General features: G+C 40.1%; 1 protein-coding gene across 4 annotated transcripts in view; it reads left to right on the top strand.

Moving 5' to 3' along the window:
- The window catches only part of EPHA4 (EPH receptor A4), a 133,293-nt gene that overhangs the window by 88,929 nt on the left and 16,768 nt on the right, over positions 1-27,596 (top strand). For all 4 annotated transcript variants that reach the window (XR_003044697.1, XR_003044698.1, XM_025043266.1 and 1 more), the window contains exons 6-13: positions 9,931-10,055; positions 11,083-11,242; positions 12,375-12,486; positions 20,635-20,693; positions 22,542-22,655; positions 22,909-23,094; positions 26,765-26,826; positions 27,284-27,493. Coding sequence is in view for 2 of the 4 variants with exons in the window: in XM_025043266.1 (XP_024899034.1) it covers positions 9,931-10,055; positions 11,083-11,242; positions 12,375-12,486; positions 20,635-20,693; positions 22,542-22,655; positions 22,909-23,094; positions 26,765-26,826; positions 27,284-27,493 (1,028 nt within the window). In the remaining 2 variants the exon portion in view is untranslated. The remainder of the gene's footprint in view (positions 1-9,930; positions 10,056-11,082; positions 11,243-12,374; positions 12,487-20,634; positions 20,694-22,541; positions 22,656-22,908; positions 23,095-26,764; positions 26,827-27,283; positions 27,494-27,596) is intronic.

Raw genomic sequence — 27,596 nt, forward strand, 5'->3', positions numbered from 1 at the left:
ATGAATTTCCTTTACTACAAAGAGCAAGGATTGCTGTATGGCTCAGATAGTAAGCATAATGATCAAATAGTTACCCCAGAAAAGCCCTAATTTGCAAATACTTAGATCTCTCATGACACCTTTAGATCTATACCCAGGAGGTTAACGAAAGTTTTCAGATAGGTCTTTCTAAACTAACTTTAATACTTCACCTTTAGTACTCTTAGTTAACATTTTTATTTATTTTTAATGATTTTATTGTGAATATATGCAAATACAGAATAGTCAATGAATTATTGCAAAGCAAACACCTGTGTAACCATCTACCAGTTCGAAGGACTGTAACATTGCCAACTTTCTAGAAGCTTGCTTTGCAGCCCCTCTCCCTTCCCTAACTTCAAATACTATTATTTTATTTTGTAATTGAATTTTTCGGTTTTAGGTGATCTCTTCTTAGCTCTGAAATGAGGTGATTCATCTCCAAAAGCTTTAAGCTTTGTCTGTGACAGGAATCATGCCTAATTCATCTCCGGGTTTCCGGCAACCAAGAATGTCCATAGCCCTGTACCTAACACACAGCATACCTAAGATTTCCTCTTTAACTGATGCTGCTACTGATGCTGTAGGGGAGAACAAGCCTTTTAACGTTCAAGATTTTAATTTCTCACCAGTGAAAAGAGAAGAGAGGCTAGAACCTTTCTATACATCAGAGGTTGAAAGTGTGGAGTCTAGGACTTTTGAACTCAGCACTTATAAGCTGTAACTTGAGGCAAGTTATTCAAACTCTTCGTACCTTATTTTCCTAATCCATAAAATGGGAATAATAATAGTATTTGCCTCATAGGGTTTTTGCGAGGAATAATAATAGTATCTGCCTCATAGGGTTTTTGCGAGGATTATATGAATTAACCCATGCAAGAGATTTATAGCAACGCTAGACACGTAGTAGTTACTCAAAAAGTGTTCGTTCAGTGCGTGTGTTGTTACAGACCTGTAATATGGAGGGAGGATCACATACTTTTGAGGCAGGCAGACTTGAGTTTAAAATCTCATTTTATAGCTTTGGTTGAATTATTTAATTTCTTTGTGCAGCACGAGTTTCCAAATATGAAATCAAAGGTAGTAATTATAGCTACTTCAGAGTTGCAGAGATTAAACAACGTTAAGCAGGTGGAAGTGCTTTGCAGAGGAAGCCAACAGCATCTTTCTGCTCCTTCTCTGTTTAGCTCTGATTCGCACCGCCCAAGTCTTCAACTCTGTGAACTGTCAACTATGCAGCGCAGACTAACTCTTCTCTAAAAAGAAAATTCAACCATTTTGAGGGCCCCACTGTCCTTTCCCATGTAACATTGAAACAAGCTCAGCTGCATTTAGACCAGCATTGTGTGATTCTGCCGAATTCCTTCATGTTAGAAGACCTGTAACTGAGATTGTGTCCCTGCGAAGCTGCACAGCCTGTTCCTGGCATTGCCGGCCTCAGGGCAGAGCTCGCCGGCCCCTCACAAATGCATGGATACCTGCTCACTGCGCATGCTCAGGAGCTGGAGTTTGCAAGACGGAAACCCAAAGGCCGTTCAGGCAGCGTTAAACTACAACTCGGTTTTCTGTAGGCCTCAGTACTACTACGCTTTATTTTCGTTAGTGATTATATGAAAGTGTTATTATACAAAAATTGCTCTTTTTTGCCCCATGGCTCCATTTTGCCTGAATGGAGACCTGGTGTAACCTCAAATGTCAGTTATTCAGTTAATTCAATGGAAAGTTATTTCATCAACTGGTACCCAGTTAGTAGTGTTTTGGGGAAGAGGCTTCGAGGTGGGCCTGGGCACCAACATCCAGCTGGCAGACTGTGGGTTAGCGAGGATGGAGGGGCCCAAGGGACCTATTTCTGTGTCAGGTCTAGAAGAGGAGTAATTACTTCAACCTATATTTCATGGCCTAGAACTCGGTCATATGAACTGATTGACCTGTATGCAAAGGATTCTGGGAAATGTAGTCTTTGCCTGAGCAGCTCCATCCTACAAACGGTCATCTGTGGGAGGGGAGCTCACATCTTTAGACAGCCACAGTGGCCAGTCCCAACTCCTCCAACTTACGTAATGCAGACATTTAACATAAAGGCTGAAAACAGCATCACGTTCCATTCCTTAAAATGTGGTTAATAGCTTTCTATAAAGGATTTGTCTAAAATAACCTGTCACTCATTTCTCAGGAAAAATAACTAAAATAGAAGTCTCAGTTAAATGCTTTGTAATGTCTTACTCTTAAATTAGTTAAAACATCCTATTGTCTCCAAATCAGGTTTTTAAAATCATTGGGAACGTGGGTCTGTTATGTCCTTTGGTGAGTGTTACTGTACCCTGCTTTATTTTATAGTATTTGTTTAAAACACTCTGTATGTGCTGACCTTGAAAATCACTTTATGGAAAGAAAAATGTATCCCTCATACATTTTAAGTATAAGCTTAATTAATATTAATACTTCCATATTTAAATATAAATGAACTCCATTTAATTCAGTCTTCTAAAGGTTTTAATTAAGAATTTGGTTCTAGGCCTTTTGTTGAAGGAAAATAATTCCATATCGATTTTAGAATAATCAGCTTTTTCTATACCTTTTGTTTGTTGATTGGTTGGCTTGTTTTAAAAACAATTCCACTTCTTGACTATGAGAAAATGTGCTTAGGTGCTTATTAATGATACAGTAGCTAACAGCAATGGGGTGCAGAGCCTGAGGTCATCAGCAATGTATCCAAGGAGGGTGGATATGAATTAAGTCTTTTACTGATTTCTACTTAAAAACAGCAGAGGACCGATCCAGGTCATTGAATGTAGTACAAATGAGATCATGGGTAAATGGAAGCACTCTGTACACTGTTGAGTCCTGTAAAATATTGCAGCGGTAATTGTGGGAAAAATTTTACTCTGTACTGTTTGGTGCCATACTAGGTAGTGTGAATCTCAGAGAAATCCTCCTCTCCCTTTGGTGGGATGTGGGAGAAAGCGATATTAGCACCAGTTCTTAGCCTCTCTGTGACGGCAAAACCCTTCATCACAAGGATATCATTAGTGCTCTGAAGCATTTAATTTTGATGCTTGACGGCATTTTAAAATGCACAAACCTTTGATAAAGAGCAAATCAGAGCTGTGGCATTGAAATGAGAAAGAAAGGGGGAACAAAAACCACCTTAAGCCCCAAGTAATTAAATTTAAATACACTATTTGCATTAAGTCGAGAGATGTATAAACTGTGGATTTATTTTTCCTATCAGTGAAGGACCCCTTGAGTAAACATCATCTCTTTCAATTCGCGTCATGGGGAGGGAACTGTAACCCTGCTGTGGTTAAGAAGTCATCTTTTCTCCAAACACTGCGCATTGTGTACCACTGACACCCACGCTTTAGATTTCTTAACTTTCATAAAGGGCTTTTTTTCACCCTTCCATGCCCACAGGCTGGAGACCTTTCTTTGCATCTGTTTATTTTCTGCCTTCCTCCCTCCGACCCCTAATTTGAGCCAGTAGTGAAATGTGGTCAGTCTGTTTCAGTTATTCGCCTTCCACCACCCCCCGCCAAATACCCCCAAACTGTTTTTAATTCATTGCTTGTGATGCTAGACCCAAGAAAAGTTTTACAGCCCACAAGTGAAGGTCTGTGGTGAATCCATCCTCCCTTTCTTTTCTCCAAATCTCTTTTTCTCTTCTCCATCCTATTTGAGTGTCACAAGTACCAAACTGTTGCAGTAAAATGACTTGTAGGTGTTTAATGGCAAGTCATTGAGGAAGTAAATAAAAGAAAATTGCCGCATTCACGTCAGTGGGGCGCAAGGGCGAACTGCTGAGCTTTGAACCAAAGAAAGTTAAATTTACCATTTTCTTAAAAGGAGCCACCTCTGTTTGACATCAAAGCATCTCCTGTAATTCTTCGTTGTGAAACGTGCTACTGTTAGGGAGTCACGATCCAGCCCCTAATTCTGTGCTGTTTCTGTTTATCAAAAACACACACAGAGATAAAACCCACATGTGCCTTCTGGATGCATTGTGGTCTGTTCTCAAACCAACTGGAACCACAGGTACATAGCAAATGGGGATTCGATTTAGAAGGCATTCTCAATTTCTCAGGGGTATGTAGAATTTGGAATACAGAATTATTTGGGGGAAGGGACTTTATCTTGACTTTCTAATAAATAGATCATTCAACCTCCAAACTTTGCTGGATTTTTCCTTTTAGTTTCTTTGATTTTGGCTCTATCTTTTTAAAAAAATGATATTTTACTATCATTTTTCTTGTTTCCGATAGCTGTGTGGGGACAGGGTCTGTTCCGTACGCTTAATCTTGCCTCCCTTCCCCTGACTGCAAAGGGCTCTTTAATTATCCTGACGCTTACACGAGGGTGTCCTTTTGGCAGGATTTTAGGGATAGGTACAGTAGGTAATGGCTCCTCCTGGCAGTGACTGACTTTGTTTACAGTAGCACATCTTTGGAGACGACTCTGGGCGTCGCAAGAGTTATACGACAAGAGGGATGCTAATGGCTCTTTCTGGATTTATGATTACGATTTGGGGAGGGGTTTGGTCTCGACATCGCTGCACTTAAGAAGTCAGGAGAAGGATTTGGATATGCCCTCCAGATATGGAGGAGAAGTATTGAGCAGATTGTCAATACCTTCCTCAACCAAAAGAGCAGCGCCTCAAAATGGGTCTTGTAACAGGGGCAGGGAAAACTGGTTTTAACGTTAACTTACATTTGAATGACATTTTATGGGCTGTGTGTTTGAAAAAATTTCAGAAGCGTTCCATATCCCTTAGAAAACAGAGACTCCGGGTATAGTTAGAATCGTCGTTTGCTTCTCTCCTAATTGTCGATATCTTAGATAATCTAAATAGCAAGACCAAACCCACAAAAGGTTATCTGAATCAGGCATGGATAAAAAAAGTTGTTTTTGAGGATGACTTACTTCTAACACTTTGTATTTAAAAACTTTTTTACTGTCTACGAAGAATATTTTAGATCTATTTTAACATTTAGTCCACTTTTATTCACTTGACAAATTTATTGAGCACCCACTCTGTGGCAGACAAGATCTTAACCAGTGGGGATAGAGAGGTGAAAAGCTAAAGCCCTGGCTTTATGGAATTACATTCACATAGCTTATATGGTTGTTTTTCAAATGGAAGAACTGAGGTGGAAAAATTTGAGTGGCTTTCCCAAGATGGCAACTAGTAAATACCAACTTGAAATTTTATCCAAAATTTTAAAAAAATTTATTGCTTGTTCCTAACAAATTCTTACGGTGAAGAACACTTTAAGTATGTGGCTTGAATATATTTTCATCTTTCTGTCATTTCACACGTCCTAGATGAGCTCTCTGTCCTCACAGAATCAGGGTGCTAGTGATTTTCTGAAAATTCCAGTCATATTTGCAGGAGTGCACCTCTGCTCAGCCTTTTTTTTTTTTTCCTTTTCTGCCTTCTGTCTGTCCCTGCAAGTCTTGACCATACTCCCCAACCTTACTCGAAATACTTCCATGGTTCTTCCTGCAACCCATGATGCATTTCTCTTTATTCTATTTTCTTGTCTCAGTCACTATCTTTATGTAGCCAAGTATAGACATCTATTGGTTATTGGAAATTCTGCTTCAAAACTTTGCAAATTAAAAACTTAATTGATTAAATCACAAATCTTAAAAAAAACAAAAACAAGAAATCAAAGTACCCGTTAGTAGTTCTTGTCTATGACTTTGCATCTATCAGTCGCCTTTCCTTAATCACATTGTCAACTAGTCGTGACCCCCTCTTCCTGTTATGCTGTGTCAAAATTAAAGAATGCCTGCTTATGTTTAGAGGCATCAAACTTTATGTAAAGCAAACATCTTTTTTATGAAAGGAATTTGGGTAAATAGGAATGCTTTTCGGAGATACATTTCCTTCTATCAGTGAGGATACTTACATCAGCCCCCAGCTTCCGCTTTTCTGCTGACTCTAAAATAGGTGCATTGTGTGTAAAAACACAGTGGGATGTGGAAACACCCACCTCTTACTTCCCCCGTCACCCTGAGAGAACTTGGGGAAAAAGAATTAGCGAGAACTATCTTCTCTTGAAAATGTGTCCTCTGAGTTGACATTAAAGAATGGTCTTCTCTGTGGGACCATTATAAAAACTTCCTCGTCTTTTTTTTTTGTTTCTTTTCTAGTTAAGGGGAGTCTAAAGGAAAGGATGGCACTCGATTTGATACCAGGCGTGGCTGTATTCGATACAGCGTTGTTTGCCCTTTCACATCTTTGCCTCGGTCCATGGGTGTTCCTTAAGTGTGTGCTTCGCGGATGAGTCAGTGCCACAGAAGAATCACGCCTCTGTAAGGTTTCAGAATGTAAATCGGAGAAGTGAGAGGCAAGCGGGACCTTTTCTCGGCTTGGTCTTTTCATGTTGTCCAAAATTCCCACCATGAATTAGAAGCCTACTTTTGAACTAAGGCTTTGATTTGTCAAAATTCTCATTGAACCATATATTCGGGACAAGTTTTCAATCTGTTATTTTATTAGTCTATTTATTATCTTCTCTTCTAATTTTGTTAAGGAAGAGGCTGAGCCTCAGAGTGTTGACACTCAGGATCTAAAACATTTCTAAATTGAATAGGGTTTGGCCGTGTTTACCAAAGTGTGGAAACATTCCATTTGTGGCACTGGAGATGATTTTAATATTAGGGAAGACCCAGATGGAGCATACACAATACTGAATTGCCCTGTGTGAACATTAGTTTCATTTCAGACTCTGTGACACTGTTTATCTCTGTTTTTGGCAAAGCACGGAGAGGCAAGTGTCCAGCAAATACTGATAGCATTGTTCTACGTCGACATTATTTTCATTTTTATGGTTACATGCCATTATTGCGAGTGATAACAGTAATCGGACATTTCCTTTCAAACTATTTTCTTTGAAAATAATGTAGTGTGTCGATTTAAGAAAAATATTACTTAAATCATAGTACGAGTTGCAGGGGGATGTGGCAGAGATTAATTATGTGGGTGACATGAGAAGACTGATATTTGGGGACTGCTCGGGTAGGGAAATGAATGAGAAACGCCATTGCCAAACGCCTCATCTAGAGAAACGGGCCACAGGAGGTCACCCACGGCAGGGTGATGATGGTCTCCAGGGGGATGCAGAGTTGGAGGCTGTGTCGGAAGCCTAGTAGGAAAGGGGAAGGAAGAACACTTACGTGGCTAATAATGTGGATCACATCCCGGGTGTCTCTTCTCTCCAAAGTGGCAGTGTAGCAAAGGCCAGCTTTTCCCAAACTCATGTTTTTCCTCTCAGAGAAGGTAAGAGGTCCTCCTCTGGAGGGGAGGAATGACCGCCATATTCTACTACAGAACAATTGCTTGTTATGTGTATGTCGCTCAGTCTCGCTTGCTCCTGGGTTGCTATTGTCACCACGGCCTGATGAAAATGCTCTTCTGGAAAAACATCCGTTCAGAGAGAACTCAGACTCTCCAGCCAAACAACATAATACTGTTTGTGAATATAAACCACCTATTCCACTTTCCTCTTTAATCTTGTTTTTCTCCGTTTTTACGACAGCCGAATCGGCGTACACTCGATTGGTTTATTCTCATATTTGTGCGTATGAATTTTCCTAGGAGGGCTGCATTAGAAATAGTCTATTAGTTAGCACGATCACATTGTTAACGCCTGGCCTGAAATTGTCGGAGCTCTTCGGGTGAGCGCGGATTGCCTTGGAACAGGCTCAGGGGCGCTGCTGCTCTAACTTCTAAAATGGAAATCAGATTCATTTCCCACATGTTAAGCGATAACCCAACTAGAGAGGAACCGTCTTAGTTAATCAGGGCACTCCAAGGGCCACCAGGCAATTTTTTTTCCGAGAAATCTGTTGATTATCAGGATCTGACCCAGACCATTGCCGAGAGAAAGTTCATTTTACAACTTTATGATTTTCCTCCCTTCTGCTTTCTTTCTAACAGCCTCGCTTTTCTATTTCATTTCCCAATCCTAAACATCAGAGTTTAAAGAGCCCCTTTTTATGAAGTGTATGCTAAAGTGCTCTGTTAGGCAATATATTTATTACCTGGAGTGAAATGGCTTTTCACAGCTAGGCAGGCTTCTTAGCCTCCTTGCTACCTCTATATTTATGAAAGTCACTCCTTGCATTTTGCTGGGCAATGGCTCTGTGTCAACCAGTAAAGAAAGAGAAAAAGAGTGTGTGTGTGTGTGTGTGTATGTTTGTGTGTGTGTGTGCGCACGTGTGTGTGTGTGTGTGTGCATGTGCTGGGGGGAGGCAGCTGTAATACAGCTAATGAGCACATTTCCGTTTTTCATTTTCTTCAGATGTTCAGCGGCTTCCATATGTCTGCTGCATGCAGCTCAATCCAGTTTGGCATTGCTAACCTTGGGGTTGCCTTTGATGGAGGACATGTGTATCCACTGTATCTTTCACTTGTGTTTATGCCTGGGATCCAATCTGGAATTGTTTTGGAAGAGAGAGGGAGAGAGAGAGGAGGATATAGGGAAGTCCGTATGGGTGTGACCATCTCGAGGCACCCTTAACAGAGATGCTGGGCTGTCAAATGACCACCTCCAAGAGATGCTCCTTGCTGGTACAGGAATGGCTTCGGCTGGAAGATTCCCTGTGCGATTATGGATTATGGTGTGTCTGAGCTTTCCTTGCCATCAGTACACTTGTCAGATATGGTCAAGTGGGTTGAAGTCAGCCCTGCTCCATTTTCAGTGACAATTTATTTTACTTTTTCCCTTTTTTCTTCTGAGTGAGGGTTGCGCGTGCGTGCGTGTGTGTGTGTGTGTGTGTGTGTGTGTGTGTGTGTGTTGAGCAGTAGAAAGACCCGACACTACGTTATCGTTCCACAGTGGCCATATTTTTACTTTGTTACATATTTTCACAGTTTGGGAACAAGAAAGAATATACATTCAATTTAGGAAGACTCCTAATTTCTGGTTCTACAGACCAGCTTCATTAGAGAAGATTGCAGATTTCATGACCGCTTCGTCTTTTCCCGGGAGATGCCACATTTGTGCCATTGTCAGTCACAGTGCAGCCTGATAACAGCTGGCTGGAGACGTGGCTACTACAGTGGAAAAGCAAGCATGTGGCAGCCTGCTTTGATAAATCTCAAAGGTGTTCCTCCCTCTCCCCCTGACCTGGGTAATGCATCCAGCAGAGGACTGCTTTTGTATCTTTCTACACGGAAAGAAGAAAGTTTGCTACTCGGCAGGCAGAAGCAATATTTCAGCTCTTGTAAAATCGTTGCAAAACCCCGTATGTGTCCAGGGAGACCATCATTGCTTTATTTGTGTTCTTCATTATTTGCATGGTTGTGTTCAAACTGGAAACTTTCGCTGTAATTAAGCAGGACTTTCATTTATATTGGAAAGTATGTAAGTTCATGGCATTCCCTCTAGTACCCTTGGAAGAGTTGCAAATTCTCTTGCTTGTGTCAAATTAATGACCAGTAAGATGACACTCAATACTTTGGAGGGTAGGATGGGATGCAGTTTCACTGTGCTTGAAAGGAAATCTTCTAAAGGCTTTCATGGCTTGCAAAAAAAACAACAAAACAAACAAATAAACAAACAAAAACAAAGCAGATAGCATTCTCTATACCTACACCATTTTGTGAGAAATGACAATAGGTGCTGTGGAGGTGACACTGTAGACCTATGGACTTACTAGGTTTTTACTTCAGAGGTTATGTTCCTAAGACAGATTATATACAAAATAATATTGGAGAGTACCATAAAAATGGTATGGTATGCTTTTCTACTGGGGAAGAGTGAAATAGGAATTGGAAGGAAGACAAAACAATAATTCTTAACACTTTTCTTAAGAAAAATAAAATTATAGGCTGATGCTGCTAAAATTTTTTTTTTTTTTTTTCCTCTAAAGCAAACTGTCTTTTGTTTTCATTTTTCCCAATAGCACCATCATCCATTGCTTTGGTCCAGGCTAAAGAAGTTACCAGATACAGTGTTGCTCTGGCTTGGCTGGAACCAGATCGGCCCAATGGGGTAATCCTGGAGTACGAAGTCAAGTATTATGAGAAGGTATTACTTGAATGAGCAAGTTCTTCCTTCCTTTCCTTTTTTTTTTTCATTTTCATTTTCTTTCTTTCTTTTTCTCCCTCTCGCTCTCTCCTTCCTTCATGTCTTTAGTCTTTGGCCAGTTATAAATCCTGGAGTACCAGTGAATCTCAAAGCCAAATGCGTTTTGCTTCCTAATCAAAATCAATTATGAATTTTATGTATTAAGTTGGTTATCTTGAAAAACAGGAAAAACACATTGTGTTCTAATATAACCATATTTTTTTCTTTCTAGTAATGGAAATCAAGATAGCTAGTTCTAATCTAGAAACCTATCAGGAGAGTGACTCATAAATGTCGAAATAGTGATCTGTTTAAGCAGATCATTGCCATTCAGGATCAAGGTGTGGCTGGCTTTTGATGACTATTAATAGAAAATCAGGAAAGGAGAATTATGTTCTTTAGCCTCTTAAACGAAGACATTATTTTTACAAATAAGTTGTCTGTCTTAAAGGACCGAATTCTGAAAAAAGTTATTTGCATTCCTCGTTGTCTAGAAAAAGAGCAATTGTCTTTTCTTCCTTTTTAAAAGATATCACTTATTGGTTTTCTTATTAAAAGCAGAAAAGGAACAGGATTTTTTTTTTCAGGATTTTTTTTCCCCATCGAAACCAGATTACAACATTTTGATATTTTCTAGATAGAAAGTAGAAAGAGAAAGGGACTTTCTTACAATTATTTCTGTTAAATTGCTGGGTGTAGAGTGAGAAAAGCCACCATCCATAACTAATGTTCTTTTCAAAAAAGATTATGAGTAAGGATCTGGATATTTTCAGTGTCAATAATGATCATACATGAACTTTGCATTTCTTTCAACATCGAACAAATAAAGTACTTCTACCATTGAAGAGAACATAGGGTTCGAAGATCTATCCATCTCCATTTTCTTTCAACTTCTGACGAGACTGGCTTGGCTCCTTTAATATTGTGCCTAGAATACGTGGAGGATTTGTTTTACCATCTTCCTCTATTTCATCTTCCCATAATGTAGGATCAGAATGAGCGAAGCTATCGGATTGTGCGCACAGCTGCCAGGAACACGGATATCAAAGGTCTGAACCCTCTGACTTCCTATGTTTTCCATGTCCGGGCCAGGACAGCCGCTGGTTATGGGGACTTCAGTGAGCCCCTGGAGGTGACAACCAACACAGGTAACAAGTTCTGAGTGTACTTTTACCATCCAGGGCAAATCCCATTAAAGTGAGATTCAAGGAGCTGTACTTAAATTTTTGGTTAGACAAACATTTCGTTGCAATGAATATTGTTTGCAATTAGCCAATGTCTGTGACTTAGAAAACTTCATACTATTTAGAAAAGAGTATTTTGCTGTTATATTATCTGACCTGTCTTTTCATGTGATGGAAAAATGTTGTCTTTTAAAAAAAATGAAGAAGAAAAATGTCATCTATTTTCCTCTTGTTTTCAGCATTCTATAAACCATGAAAAATGAGATTGCTAAAGCAATTCAGAATTGCATAGCTACCTTACATTAAGATAGGGAGCTTCTACCTGGGAAGATTACAGAAGAGGTCAATTTGTTTTCCCTTTCCTATTTATTTCTAGGAATCTTTAAAAATCATGTCAGACTAGTTTTTTAAAAAATTCCTTTGGATGATTATATCAACTCTTTCACATTGTGAGTTGGACCAATTGGTTGATTGAATCATAAATGTTAACGGGCCATATCCATTAATAAGTTACATAAGGTATCTCCACCTCCATAATTAACAAACCAAAACTGAGCCTACTTAGTGAGGACATGATGGAGCAGAATTTTCAACATCAGTTCTAGAAGATAATTTTATTCACAAATTAATAAATAAGAATTAAAAAAAGCAGAAGAGAAAGTATTCCAGAATTGAATCTGAAGAAGTTTGACATCCTTTGGGATTATCCTGGAAGGCTTCAAGGAAGAAGTGGCTTTTGATTGGGACAATATAATAGGCAGGTTTTTGATATATTTGGAAAGGGTGGGAAAGAGAGAGGCACATTCAGAACTGCTGTCCTTTCTCAGTAAGGAATATATCAGATTGTTATGTAAGTGTGAGGGCTGTGAGTAAAAAGACAAAGAACGGAAAAAAAAAACGATGAGTGTGTTTACTATAGGATTTAATAAGAATCTTCTGGTTGAGCTTCTACGTACAATTATAAAAAGAATGCCTTTGTCTCACTAAGGCTATCTTAGACGAAGCCCTGAACATTCTGAACGGCTGGTGGCCCAGTCAGAAGTTCTAACTTTTAGGGCCTTCCCAGCGGTGACCCTCGTGTAACTGTCTTTGCTAGTGCCTTCCCGGATCATCGGCGATGGGGCCAACTCCACAGTCCTTCTGGTGTCCGTCTCAGGCAGTGTGGTGCTCGTGGTCATTCTCATCGCGGCTTTTGTCATCAGCAGGAGGTAAGCACTTAAGCCACTCACTGCACCCTCCTCCCTTCCCAGTTTTTATGAGGGAGCTTTTTGTCTCCTCCACACAAAGCTGAAGCTTTTGATTAGCATTATAAACACGGCATTTGCATCGCAAGCCCCCTTCTCTTCTCTTTGATCTCCCTGTACCCCTCCGAGAGCTGCAGACTGTACCCTGGTGGCAGCTCAAAGCTGAAGCCTGGAGAGACCCAACTCATTCCAGGAAACCTAGCTGAAAGGCAAGCCAGTGGGAGATTTCTAGATACTCTAAGCTATAAGGTGTTACATTTATATGTCTCCTAAGCTTGGACTTACTGCCAAAGGCGTGCGCACACGGAATAGCCATATAAATCTTGGACCCCCACATTTGAGCTCTGCCATTTGTCAGACGTATTACTGAAACTCTTCTTTGGATCTATCTTTGTTTCCCTTTGATAACATAGGGATAATAATATCTGCCTCAAGGTGTTATCGACAGGATAATTTTGATAGGCAAAGTAGATAATACGGCACACGATAGGTGCTTTGACAGGATACTGGTTAACAGTAATGGGGACCAGAACAGAGAAATGGCCCTGCACTCAGTCTCCCCTCAGGAAAGGCTGCCATCACTTCCAGAGAATGTCACTGAGCACATCGTGGGAGTGGCACTGCTCTCGGGAATAAATCTAAGCCAGCAGACGACTTATTCTGTGCGAGTGTACAGTCTAACTTGATACTTGAAAAACAATCTGGAAAAGAAAGAGAGAAATGAAAATCGTTTGGCAGCATATTTGTTTGAACCAGTTTTGCTTATCATTGTTGCTTCCATCTATTTGTTAACACTGCCTGGAGCCTCTGGAGGATTGGGGGCGGGAGGGGGTGGCTGTGCTTGTGTACCCACATCTAGGCCTTCTTTGTCTCTTGTGAGAGAGTCTGCCTTTTTTGTCTGATCTTCGCCCCCTAGTCCATCAACTATTTCACCAGGCGAAGCTTTTGGCGAACAACAACAACAAATAACAGAACCTGAGGATGTCAAAATTAAGCTCTTCAATATAAACCTTTTCTTGTTATAGCAGAGGAATATGATACTCAGATATAGCACCTGTTCAGGGTATTACACTGCCCTAGTGGCAGAGCTTTTAAAGGGCCCCAGTAGCCATGCTTGGCCCTCAAGCCACTGTTGCATTGTCTCTCTCTGCCTCTCCTGTGGGTGATATCACTGATGTCATTAAACACGTCTAGCTATTTACACTGTCCTAGACAAGCCACCATGCCTTCCCCTCACTCGTGGCATATTCTAACTAAGGGTGAAGACCATGTAGCTTACTTTGCCTGGATATGCTCCCACTTGTCACACGTATTTATTAATATCATGTCTGCTAAGGGTGAAGACCATGTAGCTTACTTGGATATGGGACCTGGATATGGTCCCACTTGTCACACGTATTTATTAATATCATGTCTCCACCCTCATTCTCCAAGATGCCCTATTATATAGAGATCTATTACGGTCACTCTAACATGGTATGGACCAACTCCTCATTCTGTGTGGGCACCTACATTTGTCACCATGTAGCTCTTTTTGGTGCACAGTCTATAACTAGGTGTGTTTGATTAGAACAGTTCGAGTTCCATCTCGAAGAAGTTAAAGCTGCCACAAACTCTCATCCCCGTCACTGTAATACACACACACAACACACACATAGACATGTCTGTTGCACCCTGTGTAATGGTATATCTCGGCTTTTGGAAACTTCAACTGCTGTGAACAGAATTTGAATTCCCAGTGTTCTTTTCTTCCAGGGATTGATTTTGGAAGTTAATCAAACTTCCCTTGTGATTCGATTTTGTGTGTGTGTATCTGCCAGGCACATAAACACATGGGGAACTGTATGCGTTAATATGTATCCATTCGACAACAGGAAACAGGGACTGAGATGGGGGGTGGGGGTAGGAATTGCATGAGTTTTTGCTCTTATTATTATATATTCCTACATTTGAAAAATTTCCAGTGTATATAACTTTCGTTATCAGAAAATATAGATGTTTAAGTCTTAAAATAGAAAAAAAAATATTTAATAACCTTAAACTTGAAATCCAGTGCCATGGGATGCTCAGAACCATGTGAGAGAACACTTGTTTGCAGAAAATGAGTCTGGTCTTATGTCTTGACTTTCTCTTTGATATTAACTGAAAGCATTTTTTAGTTGTGGTCCAGCTTTCCTTTAGATTTATTGATTTATTTTTTTCATATTAAGTTGCCCTGAATATAGCAGTCGAACTGGAGTAATTACAAATAAGTCACCTCATTATAAGTTTCTCTTCGATGTTCTGCTTTGACGAAAGGAAAGGAAAATGTGGTACAGGAAGACAAATTTATTAAAAGCTGTAGCTCTAGAAAATAGCATTCCAAGCTTGATGGCTTAATTTCCTTTCTGATTTTATTGATCGCTTTATTATTTAAGGCAGGGTTGATAACAGGATGCATCGGATTTCCAATTATGAGTCCCCACCTTAGAGAACTGAGCCTGTCAAGTTACCCAGCAATGATTACTGTCCCTTCTTCCCCATTAAAAAAAAAATGTCACTTCCCAAGGCTGATAAACACTGCTTGGTGATTGGTCCTCAATGGATCACTTTTTAGAAAATGAAATGTCAACCCCTTGCCCTCCTATTGATTCTGCTTTAGTGTCGGCCATAAAGCTGTCATGGGAAAGGCTTCCTGGAGCCAGGTAGCTGACAGGCTTTTCCGTGGCTGATGCACACTCAGCTGATTCTTCTCCACACGCAGGCCGTGGGCTCTGTCATGTTCAACTGCAAATGCTTAAATGGGACAAGAACAGGTGAAGAGAGAGGAGACAGGTAGTGCAGATAAAAGTCTGGCCCGTGCTACAAATAAAAGGTGGTAAATGGTATCCCCAAAATAATCTTGCCACACTGCAGCCAGCAGTCTGGGAAAGCAACAGATGAGTCCCCTTAGCCTGGAAAGTGAGGGGGCTGCATCTCTCTTCTTAGAGCCACAGAATGTCGGTGGCAGGGTAGATGCTAGAGACAGCTCTCCCTCTGGCTGAACCCCACACTGCTGATACCATGGGAGATTGTTAAGAGGTAGAGGGTCTGGAACCCACACAGTCAGAAAAGTTTCAATCCATCTGATTCCCTCAAAGAGAAAGTCTGTTTAGTGCTAATTTGTCATTTAAGCAAGAGGAAACAGCCTCAGGCTCACAGCTGTTATCTTTGCTAGATTTTTTTAATAGTAATTGTGTCATTTATTTCATTACATTTACTTTATACTAAGAAGCCTGAGCTGTAGACAAGCCAGAGTAATCTTCGATTTTTTTCAATGGGAAGATCCACCTTTTTCTATTGGCCAACTTAGATCTTAGAAACATTTACGGATTTTAGTGAAAGAGCCAAACTACTAAGTTTATAAAGTTTATATATTTAAATTCATAAGTACGTTGACTAGATATACAGTACGTTTTACCACCCATGTTATGTTAAACTTACATTTTTATTGGCATATTTGATCGGTGTTTTCCTCATCACTTGAGTTATGATTTAAGGATTTTGTCAGATTTTCAGAGAACACAGTTGTACTTGCTAACCGGGCTGTTTAAGGCGCAGCGCTTCTTGTATCTATGTGATGCTGTCCCTAAAAGTTTTATCTCAAACCACATATGTTCCTTCTCTTAGCACAGCATCTCTTCCTCATTTTCCTCTAGGTATATATTAGTAAACTTTACAGTATAACCATTTTATTGCTTTTTGAAGTGGTATTTGAAAAGATTATTAACAGCGGCATCATCACATGCAATGATAAGGTCATACATAACCTTCCGGGACTGATGATCAAATATGTTAAATTTCTCTGACCACCCTGCCCTTATATTAACGATTTCACTGGGTTACCTCCAGAAGCATCCCAAATAATTTTCATTCAGGTTGCTTTAGGCTATTGTGTCTTCCCCAAATAGTACCTTATTGTTACGTATGAAAAACACTTTTAAGAAAGAACTAGAACACAAGCTAACTCATTACTAACACAGTTTGGTGATCAGAGACAAATATTGCCTGATAACTATGCCTAGGATACTAACCTTCTATGATTGCTGACGATCCTGAGTTTCCCTTTATTGTTAGGGTTAAAAAGTACCCCTTTTCTCTGAATTAAGAAAAATCAGTGAATTGACTGAGAAAAAAATGAAGTGTCTGTGGGCAGAATTTGTGAGGGAGCTAAACCGATGGCTCCGGTTTAGAAAACCGAGTAATTTTAATACTAGCATCATTGTACGTTAGGAACTTGAAGACCGAAGAGGAGGTTAAACAATTAACTAAACCAAGATCACACAGCTAGTTAGTTGCCTGATCAGGACAGGAGCCCTTCTCTCCTGATTTTCAGTACTGGCATAGATAATTTTAATGACTTCTTAATGGAGAATTTGACCTACATAAGAAGCTAACATGGACAGTTGTAATCTGTGAATTACTGTGCAGGTCTAATGTGTTATGTAAAGCCAGACACTGCAAGTTGTTTTTGTCTTCTCGGGAAGATTAAGATTTTCCACTTTAGGGCTAACTGTTCAGGTAATGGTCAAACGGTTACCATTCGGTCTGTATCTGTCTTCTCTGGTGTCCTCATTGGAATATTATCATCATCTAAGAAGGAATACATGTAAACGGTGGCCTAACTTAGCTCTGATGAAGTCATGTAAATTCATACATTTATGGGGGACAGATGGTATGCTGGGAACATTTTCTCAGCAATTTGCATGCAATCGTACGGTTTCATTCCAACCATTTCGAAATGTTGCTCATGAAGAACATTTAGAAATAATTTGGTGCAAGAACAATGACAGCTTAAGGAAGGGGAAAAAGAAAGATGGCTTCTATGAATCGTCACTGGGCGCAGGAAGGGGACCTTCTGGGGCTGGGCTAGTTATTACTTTGCTTTATCTTCTTTAATCTGCACTTTAACTGAATAAATTACTTACCTTTTACTAATTAGTTTTGGAGCAGTGAACCACATCAATCAAATCCATCCGCTTGGTCAGGGAAGTTAGTATTTTATGAAAAGCGGGGTTTACGCTGGGCGCCTGCTGCATTCCCCCTTCGCTATTTTGTTTGTTTTAGTGAATAGTCAGGGTGCCAGGAACAACACATCGGTTGGGAGGGCCTTGATGAGAGCCCACGCTGTTCCTCAACAATGGCTGTTAATACCCTTATCACGCCTCCCCTTGACAGAGGGAGGGCTTAGCTCACAGGCTTTCAAAAGTTTCACCTGCAGAGGAGAGACCCTTTTATCTAACTCCTGCATCGAAAAGTCCCATGTTTCCTTCTGGAGCATTCACTAGCCAACCACTCCCACCTTACCCTTTTTTAATCAGCTTGCCCACATCTCAACAATTAGAAAATCTTCAACAAAGGTTTCCTTCTGCCATTCAGGTGATCTGCCTCGGATGACAATTTGAAGTTAGCACTTCTTTGGGCTGTGTGGTTTCCTCCGGGGCTGGCTGACCCAATAATACGCTTCAATGAGTTTTCTTTCTTGAGGCAATAATAGACACGTTGTCTTACCCTGAGACAAGGAGGAAGGGTCATCAGGTGACAAAGGTAGGGCAGGACTCAGGCATTTTAGTTTTCAAGGTATTATTAAAAAGCTAATAGGCTACAATTAGCCTTTGAACAGTAATCCTTGTGTTTCTTTTTCATCATTCCCTGTATTCTCTTGGGGTCCCCTTCTCCAGATCACACTCCAAAGTAAAGAAGTTTCCTGAAAGATACACCTTCACCTCTAATTTAACTCCTCTATGTTCAAAAATCTGAGGAAGGGACTGGGCATGGCAGCCTGACATGAATGATCCCTGCCAGTTTGCATTTCCTCTGGCTTTATGCACATTTAATGAATATGCTTGAGGCTGTTCTGCTCGTTTCTATTGGTATATGCCAGAGTTTTGAATGAACTCACTGGCAATTGAAAGTTGGTACTAAAGCTGTCCTGCTCTATGCATTTTTTTTTCCTTCTTTAAAGGAAAGAAATTCAAATCAGTATTGGAGATCTAAAGTGGTTTAAAAGATATACTTGTAATTTTAGATAACGCTTTTAGGAGCTCTGATAAGATATAATCTCTCAGGCTGGTAGGACCCTGTCACACCCTTGGGACCTAGCCATGAGTTTCCCTGACATAAAATGTTGTTTTTATAGCGCCTGACCTAACACTCTTATAATTTCCTTTAAAAGGGGGAAGCGGTGGGAAGATTAAGGCTGGGGGGCAGGGGGAACACTGTATCTTTCATAGAAATACTTGGTATCAGGATATTTAAACCTATTTAGTTTCTTCAATGAAGCAGTGGATTTTGAGAGCAGCGAAATACAATTTAAGTGGCTTTACTGATATAAAATGTAAAATTACTTATAATGTACTCTCATACCAGTACATAACTTCATCTCCACTGAGAGGCGTGTGACGTGTGAGCCAGATCAGGGCAGACACCTCTTGCTGAGCGGGTCGTGGGTAAATCACTTTGCCTGCTGCCTCCATGTCTTCATCTGTATAGTGGTACTGACTGCGTGTCTGTCTACTTGATTGCTTTCATAGGGTTGTTGTGAAGATGCAATTCAGTAATAGACATGAAGGCTCTTCAAAAAGTTGAACGCAAAGCAAGAAGGAAGGCAAGCTATCATTTGGGACTGAATTACATGCACTTTGCAGTTAACTAGTAACTGGGTCTCTGTTTACTAAGCTGGTTCCTGCTTGGCAAACAGTTAGGGGAGGAAATAATATATGTGATGAGAACACTTTGAAAAGTTAAATGCAGTGTAAAAATGCAAGGTATTATTATTTGCAAGGGAATTATGCCCATGGAGGCACATCTGTAGGCTCCGAGGGTCTGATTTTGGAGCTGGTTCCTGCGCTGCTGACAATGAAGAGAGGAATGTGGGTGAGAAGCTTGGGACACGTGACCGCGATGGGGCTGCGCCTCTCCTCACAGTGGCTGCCCTGTAGATTCTTCGCTGTTCTCTCTTCTACGTGATGGTCTGCCCTTCTCCACTTGTTCACAGTCAGGGGTTCAGTTACCAGATTCTGACAGGACCGCACTGCCGAGACGCAACGTGGCCGTCAGGGAAACTTTTGTCACCTCAGAGCCTCAGTTTCTCCATATATGAGTCTTGACTTATCTCTTGTTTAAAGCTCTGAGAAAATACAAGATGATTATTAACTACAATGTCAACTTTACATTTTCGACAGAAGCATATTTTATTCACTGATTTGGCATCATCTTCCAAAACTGCAATCTTCCAGAGCCGCCATATCAACTAAGTTGATTTTCTGATTTATTTAAGTGATATTTACATATACATATACATATATATGTAATGTATCCATATCACTGATTCAAGATTTATATATAGTCAAGATTTCTGATTCCCAAAACTTTATAACAAAGCCAGATCGCATTTCTAGAGGACATTTAGAGTGGAATGCCAACTGTAAAGACTATACACCATTTTTGGGAAAGAGAATTAAGCTAAAAATGGAAACTTCTCATTTTCACTTCTTGCAAATTTTCTACAAACTGTTAGGGATTGTAATCCAGTACAAAGCAAATATTTACCTTTGAAAATTTTACTAATAATTGAGGATTTTGTATGTAGCAACTGAAACCAATAACCATAAAACTATTGTTTAAAAAATAACACATAGTCAGATAATGAGTTACCTACCACATACGGAACATTATTGGCATTAGATTTATGCAGAATTCACCCATGGAAATTTATTTTAGTTCAGAATACATATGGGAAAATTAGCCAACAAATTTGTAATCTATCTTCAATGATATAAATATCTCCCGAGGATTCAAAATTATAATTTTATTTTAAAATATTTTCTTTGTCATCTCAGTTTAATACAGTGGTTAATAACAGAGACTCTGCACTCTGACTGCTTGCGTTTGAAACCATTACTCACTTCCAAGATGACTAGCTATTCACCTTGTTAGTTCACCTGCCATAAACCTCAGTTTTCTCATCTGTGAAGTGTGTATAATGTGTCTGCCTGACGTACTGTGGTAGCAAAAAACTTATAGCCTTCAGCTTTTGAAAATAATTTTCTTTTTTTATCTCTTTCTTTTCTTTTCTTTTATAATTTTGAATAGACGGAGTAAATACAGTAAAGCCAAACAAGAAGCAGATGAAGAGAAACATTTGAATCAAGGTACAAAAAGCTGGATTAAAAATAATTGTATTTTAAAAGCATATCTCCCATTTTCGGTTCAGAAGTATCTAAATAATATTCACATGACTATTTCTATTATGTTCCTTTCATGGAATTATCCAAATAATGTACTGCAGAGCATCAAACTGAAACAGGTGATTGGGGATTGTTAAAAGTGAGGTTAAAGAGGAAGATTGAGGAAATGCCTTTAGATTCTATTCCCCCACCTTCTTTTATCTTCCGCCCTGGAAAGGTATTGGTCAAGCTGGCTTATTTTTGTAGCCGTGTGGCAAGATTTAACAGGGAACAATTTTTCTCAATTGGAAGGTTAATTTTTTGGAGAAAGAAGCATAAGAAATTGAAGAGTAATTACTAAACCTCAAGGAATATGCTGTAGAACTCAGGACCACCAATATTTTTTTTAGTGGATTCTAGTCATTTTTAGGTTCCAAGTAGGTCAAATAATACATTTGAACAGTTGGCTCCAGAAGGATGTGAGCAAGAGAGAAGAGTCTTAAATGGACAGTGGTTGATGATTTTCCAGGAACACTGTTTGGTAGAATTTTCGGAGTTGATGGCACACTGTTCTACATCTACATCCAATACTAGCCAATAGCCACAGATACTATTAAATGCTCAAAAAGTGGCTCCTGTGAATGAAGAAGTGAATTTTAAATTCTACTTAATTCTAACTGATTTACATTTAAATAGCAACATGTGGCTAATGGGTGCTCCAGTAGTGCAAGGAGGTAGAAGGAAGAGAGAGACCAGGGATAGGAAGAATAATCTTGAGAAAGATTTTCTTGGCTAGAGCCTATAAAGCGATGACAAATATGGAATGCTGACTTTTGCCATTTGTTCACCTTTTTTCTGTCTAAAACCATATTTTTTAATTTGCATGTGGTATATATTTTTTACAACAAAAATGTTGTAATTTTTTTGAGATGAGAATAAGACTGACAAGCCTGGAAAACCAAAGGAACTGGACCAACCAGTGTCCTGTACCCTCTCAGCGCCCCAAAGCCCCAGAAGCTCTGGCAAGGAATGTGGAGGTGCTAATGCCAGTAGCAAGTTCCCAGAATTACTAATGAATCTCTGGGCTGCTTCAGAGCTCACATTCTGAATTTGGTTTGCACGTGACTCTGGGGTAGGGCTGAATTACACTTCCTGGTGTTCAAACCATTCATAATCAGGCTACCTTTTCTCCCGCCGAAGCTTCCAGGTGAACTTCAATGTCTTTACTTACAACACCTTCTTCCCCAAACAGAATAAAAGTGGAGATACGATACAGAGGCTGTGTTCTCAAATCTACTAGCTGATGTTATCCCTCTTGTCAATTTTAACCTAGGTTTAATCTTAGTTCGTTAACTGCTGGTCACATATTTAATTGGTCCAGATATTGAGCAAAAGATGGCACCATGCAGACACTGCCAGTAGAGAAAGAAAGTTTCTGTTATCTTCTGTAAAGAAGGAGAGCTGGGTGTGGTGGGAAGGACATGAACGACTCACTGACTGAGACAGCAAGATTCAGCTAACACATTCTCAGTTTCCGTGTAGAGACTCTCTTTTTCTCCGTGGGATGGGGCATTTTAAGAATTTTGTTCTTGAAGTGTGAAGACACTCCAGGAAGTCAGTGGAGCTGCGGCCTCATAAGTAGCTAACAGTGTTTTGTTCACCCACTAGTGAAAATCAGGGCAGGAATTTAAACCTTTTCATATGTCCATGCTAAGGATTCTTCTCGTGCTAAGAAAACGTCTCCTGTGCTAGGTATCTGTAGACTGAGACAACTTAGCTTTATTAGTGGTTCCTATAAATGTTCGGTCAACCTATCACATGTTTATTACTTAGGTGTTAGAACTTATGTGGATCCCTTTACATATGAAGATCCTAACCAAGCAGTTAGAGAATTCGCCAAAGAAATCGATGCATCCTGCATTAAGATCGAAAAAGTCATAGGAGTTGGTAAGTGGCTGTGTCTGTCTAATAACCGTGTTTTCGCTGTGGATATTAAATATTTATATGTGATCATGTAAATGTATGAGTATATTATATATACACGTATATATGTAAATGTCAGTGTACATGAAATTCCCTTGATTTATGTAAAACACTAGGATGATGCCTGGCACGTAATAAGCACTCACAAATGTTAGCTATTACTCTTTCATCCTGAATGTGTTTCTGGTCCATAGTCAATTCTCTTTCTCTCCCCAAGGTGAGTTTGGTGAAGTCTGCAGTGGGCGTCTCAAAGTGCCTGGCAAGAGAGAGATCTGTGTGGCCATCAAGACGCTGAAAGCTGGTTATACTGACAAACAGAGGAGAGACTTTCTGAGTGAGGCCAGCATCATGGGACAGTTTGACCACCCGAATATAATTCACTTGGAAGGAGTCGTCACCAAATGTATGTGGGTCACTCCCATTACAAAGCCAAGTTAGAAGTTACTGGCAAATTAAACACACATTTTCTTTCCAGGGAAATGACAGATGGAGCAGACCCACTGATTGCTAATAGGAGGAAGTCAGTTCTGGACAAGTCATTAATCTTGTAGTCAGCTCTGAATGAGTCCGTGGTTTAAGCTGATGCCCTCTTTCTGAGGCATCTTGCGTGAGATTTTAGGAAAATTAACATTTCAGATTTGTGGGATGCCGCGCCATCTTTCAAATCGTTGCTAGACCTAACTGATTGTCACAAAGTAGGCGCAAGCAGATGGTGAGCGAAATAAATTTTAAGTACTTTTCATACAAAACACAACAAAACCTCACCACACCTTGTGCTGGAAGCTTCGGTTCCAGATGCAGATTGGAGATCTTGGGAATCTTTATTATATTGGGGGATGTGCTTGTCTGCTCTGCCTGATTTATGGCTGTTGCAGTTCAGCACCTTTTTACAGTAACACCTGGTTGAACTTTCCTTTTTGAGTCCGTTAGCATTTGCTGAACCTGCGAACCACGCTGCAGTTAAAATACAACACAGCTCAACAGATGTCTTTTGCAAAGCAAACCCCGAATGCATATGTAAGCCTGGCTAAGACTAACTTATAAAGTACCACATGGATAGTACAGCTGAAGTGGTCATTACTGAAAATGGCTCTGTTCCAGGAGCTGTCATACCTACTGCAGTTACTACAAGTCAAGGATCTTGTAAGCCTGGGGCTATGTCTCCAGGAAGGCCAAGGAGCCTCTTATTTGATTCGAGGTGCCAGTGGAAAGCATCCTCAATCAGCATGTGCAGAGTGGCTGCTCCAGTGTGTGAAGAGAAGCAGGGATGGGCAGGTTAAAGAGAAAATTTTGGATATCAGGTCTGGGGCGGAAGGCAAGTAGGACACGAGGGTACAAAATATTTCAGAAGAGAAAATAGAGAACCCTAGGTCGGAGGTCCTCATACTTAAACGTACAGCAGAATTCTGGAAAACTTGCTAAAGTTTTCTGAATTTCACCTTCAGAGGCTTGATTCAGCAGGCGGGGTAAGGTCGAAACGTTTGAATTTTTAAGCTCAGAGGTACCCCAAATTATTTAGCATAATGCTTGCCAAAAAAAAAAAACAACCAACCAACCAACCAACCAAACAACAAAAAAAAACAACTCTTAAGTGTTAACTGGTGTTATTATGTCTTAAGAAGTATATCTTTTCCTATCTTCAGAATCCTTCAAAAAAGAAACTTTGGTGCTAAGGATATGTAATTTTCCACCCAGGGTGAAGGCTATAATTAGCATAGAATAGCTCTATTTGCTTTTTAAGATTAGTTTTACAGACAGGATATTTTTCTGTTGCCTATGGCCTTCGGGGCTGCCCGGAGTCCTTCACTACTTTAATTAAAGATAACATTCCGTTTAAATACTTCTGCAGTTCCAGTTTCTCAAAAGGAGGCTCTGTTCAACTTGGGGTGTTTTTCCTGCTGCAGACAGTGATTTTCACAGCACCTCTGTAGAAGAGAGAAGAAACAGGGGATCTTTGTGTTAAAGTCCCAGCGTGCCTCTAAAACCCATAGCTATTATAGCTGTAACTGTTATAAACGACTGGGTGAATTTGCATAATGCAGTTGTCACTGAATTAAAATGATTTAAATCTTCCACCAGCGGAGCTGTCCCCTTCCCCCATCGTTCGCTCCCCACCGCATCCCTGCCTGTTCCAGAGAAGGCACCGCTTCCCCCACGAGCTCAGCCTGGGTCTGTTCCATAAGCCCCTCTGCTTATGGAGACGCTCACCTTTATTTCTCTTGTAGAGCTCATAAAGATTCTCACAAATGGATATTGTTAATAAACAGAAAAAGGAATGTAGAAAAATCGTGAAGATGACGCCAACCGTCGGACTAGGGAGGAGTGAGGGTGAAAAAAGCTGGAATGGAAGAGTGTGAATTCATTACCGGCAGCTGCTTGAGTAACTTTTTAAATTGACGGGGAGACTATGCATTCTCTCTCCCACCCCGCTGTCTTTCACATCTTCTGCTCTCTCCTCTACATCTCCCCAGGATCTGGTGAAATGGTAGTAGGCGTTAATGCACCGCCAAGAGAGTCCCCCTTTCTCGTTAGTTGACAAAGTATCTTTTGACTGCGGCAGGTTAATTAAAACTCATTTAGATGCATTTGTTCTGTTAGAAGACTGTGGTCACAGATGTGGAGGGTAAATGAATCTAAGAACTAAGAGTGTCTTCCTATTTATGTTGATGGAGGACAGAGAGGTGTTTGGGGACCACTCCTTCCAGCCAAGGGGAAAGGCCGGGAGTGGTTTGACTCATCCTTTGGTCTATACCAAGATTCCTGCATTTTCTGTGGGTTTCCATTCAGCACTTGAAAATCAAATCTCCAGGGTATTGGTTTCAAATGAAAAATTTTTGCTTTGGAAAGATTTCTTAGACTGGAGACCAAGAAACAAAGATGCTTCCTTTTTTCCCCCACACCAGCGTCTATTCCTATAAAGGCTCTGAATGCGAAGTGTATTAGCTTAGAAGAATTTTGAAGGCTTTTTAGCATGACACATCCCAGCCCATTTGCCGTAAGTCCCAACTGTCCACAATCAGCAATGAGAGTGTGAATATTTTTGATTTATCATCAGACTAACATTTTATTTTCCTCCCAGGAAATCTTTTATGTTCTCTTTGCTCTAAGCCTTCCCTTAGGAAAATATTGAGGATTCATGCACCCCCCCACCCCTCCCACAAATCCCCTTTAGAAAGAAAACATTTCAGACCTTGAGTCCATTGCCAGAGATTAAGAATCTAAAGAATGATTCTTACTTCCTAAGGTCCTTAGAAAGAAAACTAATAATAATAATAAAAGTGTTATTTCTCCCTCTTCCCCCAAACTTTAAAATCATTTTTATTTCTTTGCCCCGCAAAAAAGAAGGTGGGAGGGAGCAAGAATGTTCTAGTATTGAATTAAAACTGCTCTCTAGGATGCAATCATTTGGTAAACCTTTTCTGCGATTTTGTTGTTGCTGCTGAGGATGATGGCTTAAGGAAACAAAGGGAATAAGCTTATCCGTAGAAAGGAAAAAGGAAAAGAAAGGCTACAGCCCCTAATCTGAGCGAGATCAGGGGAAAGAAGTTAATACGCTGCATGCTTGAGCTTGAAGATGTGTTCGAGCAAGGAAGTATCCAGCATAGCCACCATGTCCTGAAACTTGACTTTCTCTGAATAAGTAAAAAAGTTTTTCTGTCCATTGATTTCTTTAGCATCGCACACGTGGCTCTTCTGGGGACAAATAAATTAATTATCTTAAAGATTTTTTTTTTTTTACCTTTAAACAGGACTGCCCATTTATCTCCTTCTCCTTTTGCTTGAGAGAGCAATTATCCATTCATGTGTTCCCTGGATACCAGAGGCCACTTTAGTTAAGAACCTTGTCAACAAGTCACCCAAAGGGTTAACTTTCCAGATGGAATTTAAACCTACTTGTCTTTTTAATATTTCATTCCTAGCTCCCCACAGCTGAGGCATAAGCTTGGCTTGTTTTAATTAAATTAGATCGCACAAGACAGGTGTCTTGGCAGTAAAATTGTGCAAAGCCCATTTTGATCTCATTAACTGCAGTGTTCATCAAGGGTTTGTGTTTTTCTTTCTGAAAACTCTAGGTAAACCAGTAATGATTATAACGGAGTACATGGAGAATGGCTCCTTGGATGCATTCCTCAGGGTATGTGACTACTTTATATTAAACCCATGAATTGTGGTATCTGGAAGACTCTAACAGACTCCTTGCACCACTTTGCTTGGTGGTATTCGTGGACTTGTTTTTAACGGGGCGAAGGAAGAAGAGGAGAAATAGAGAATGATGTGACTTTTAAAGACTATTAAATAATCCATGTTCGATGAGAGTTGTATATGATTTATTCTTGTATTGTGGGGCTGTTTGAGCCATAGATTCATTATAGCTGGATAATTTCCATCTAATACAGGAAGCAAACCCAGCTTCTAGGATACACTCACTTTGCTAGTGAATTACTGACTTTGGTTAAAAAGGCCAGGAAATAATGTTGAGTTTGACTGCATACCGGATACAGATATCAAAAGAGATCCAAGTAGTAAATGCTTGGTGAAAATTAATTTGGCCTAATGCTAATGGGATTGTTTCTCACTCTTTTCCCATATAGAAGAATGATGGCAGATTTACGGTCATTCAGTTGGTGGGCATGCTTCGTGGCATTGGGTCTGGGATGAAGTATTTATCTGATATGAGCTATGTGCATCGAGATCTGGCTGCACGAAATATTCTGGTAAATAGCAACTTGGTCTGCAAAGTGTCTGATTTCGGCATGTCCCGAGTGCTCGAGGATGATCCGGAAGCGGCTTATACCACAAGGGTAAGGAGGGTTTGCAGGTACTGGGTTTTAGTTTTGATGAAACTTCCTCGCTTCTCACTTTGATGTTTCAGCTTTTTGTGATTTTACAAGTTTCCTCATCCTT

Source organism: Pteropus alecto, unplaced genomic scaffold (assembly GCF_000325575.1).
Source record: "Pteropus alecto unplaced genomic scaffold, ASM32557v1 scaffold110, whole genome shotgun sequence".
Classification (NCBI taxonomy): Eukaryota; Metazoa; Chordata; class Mammalia; order Chiroptera; family Pteropodidae; genus Pteropus; species Pteropus alecto.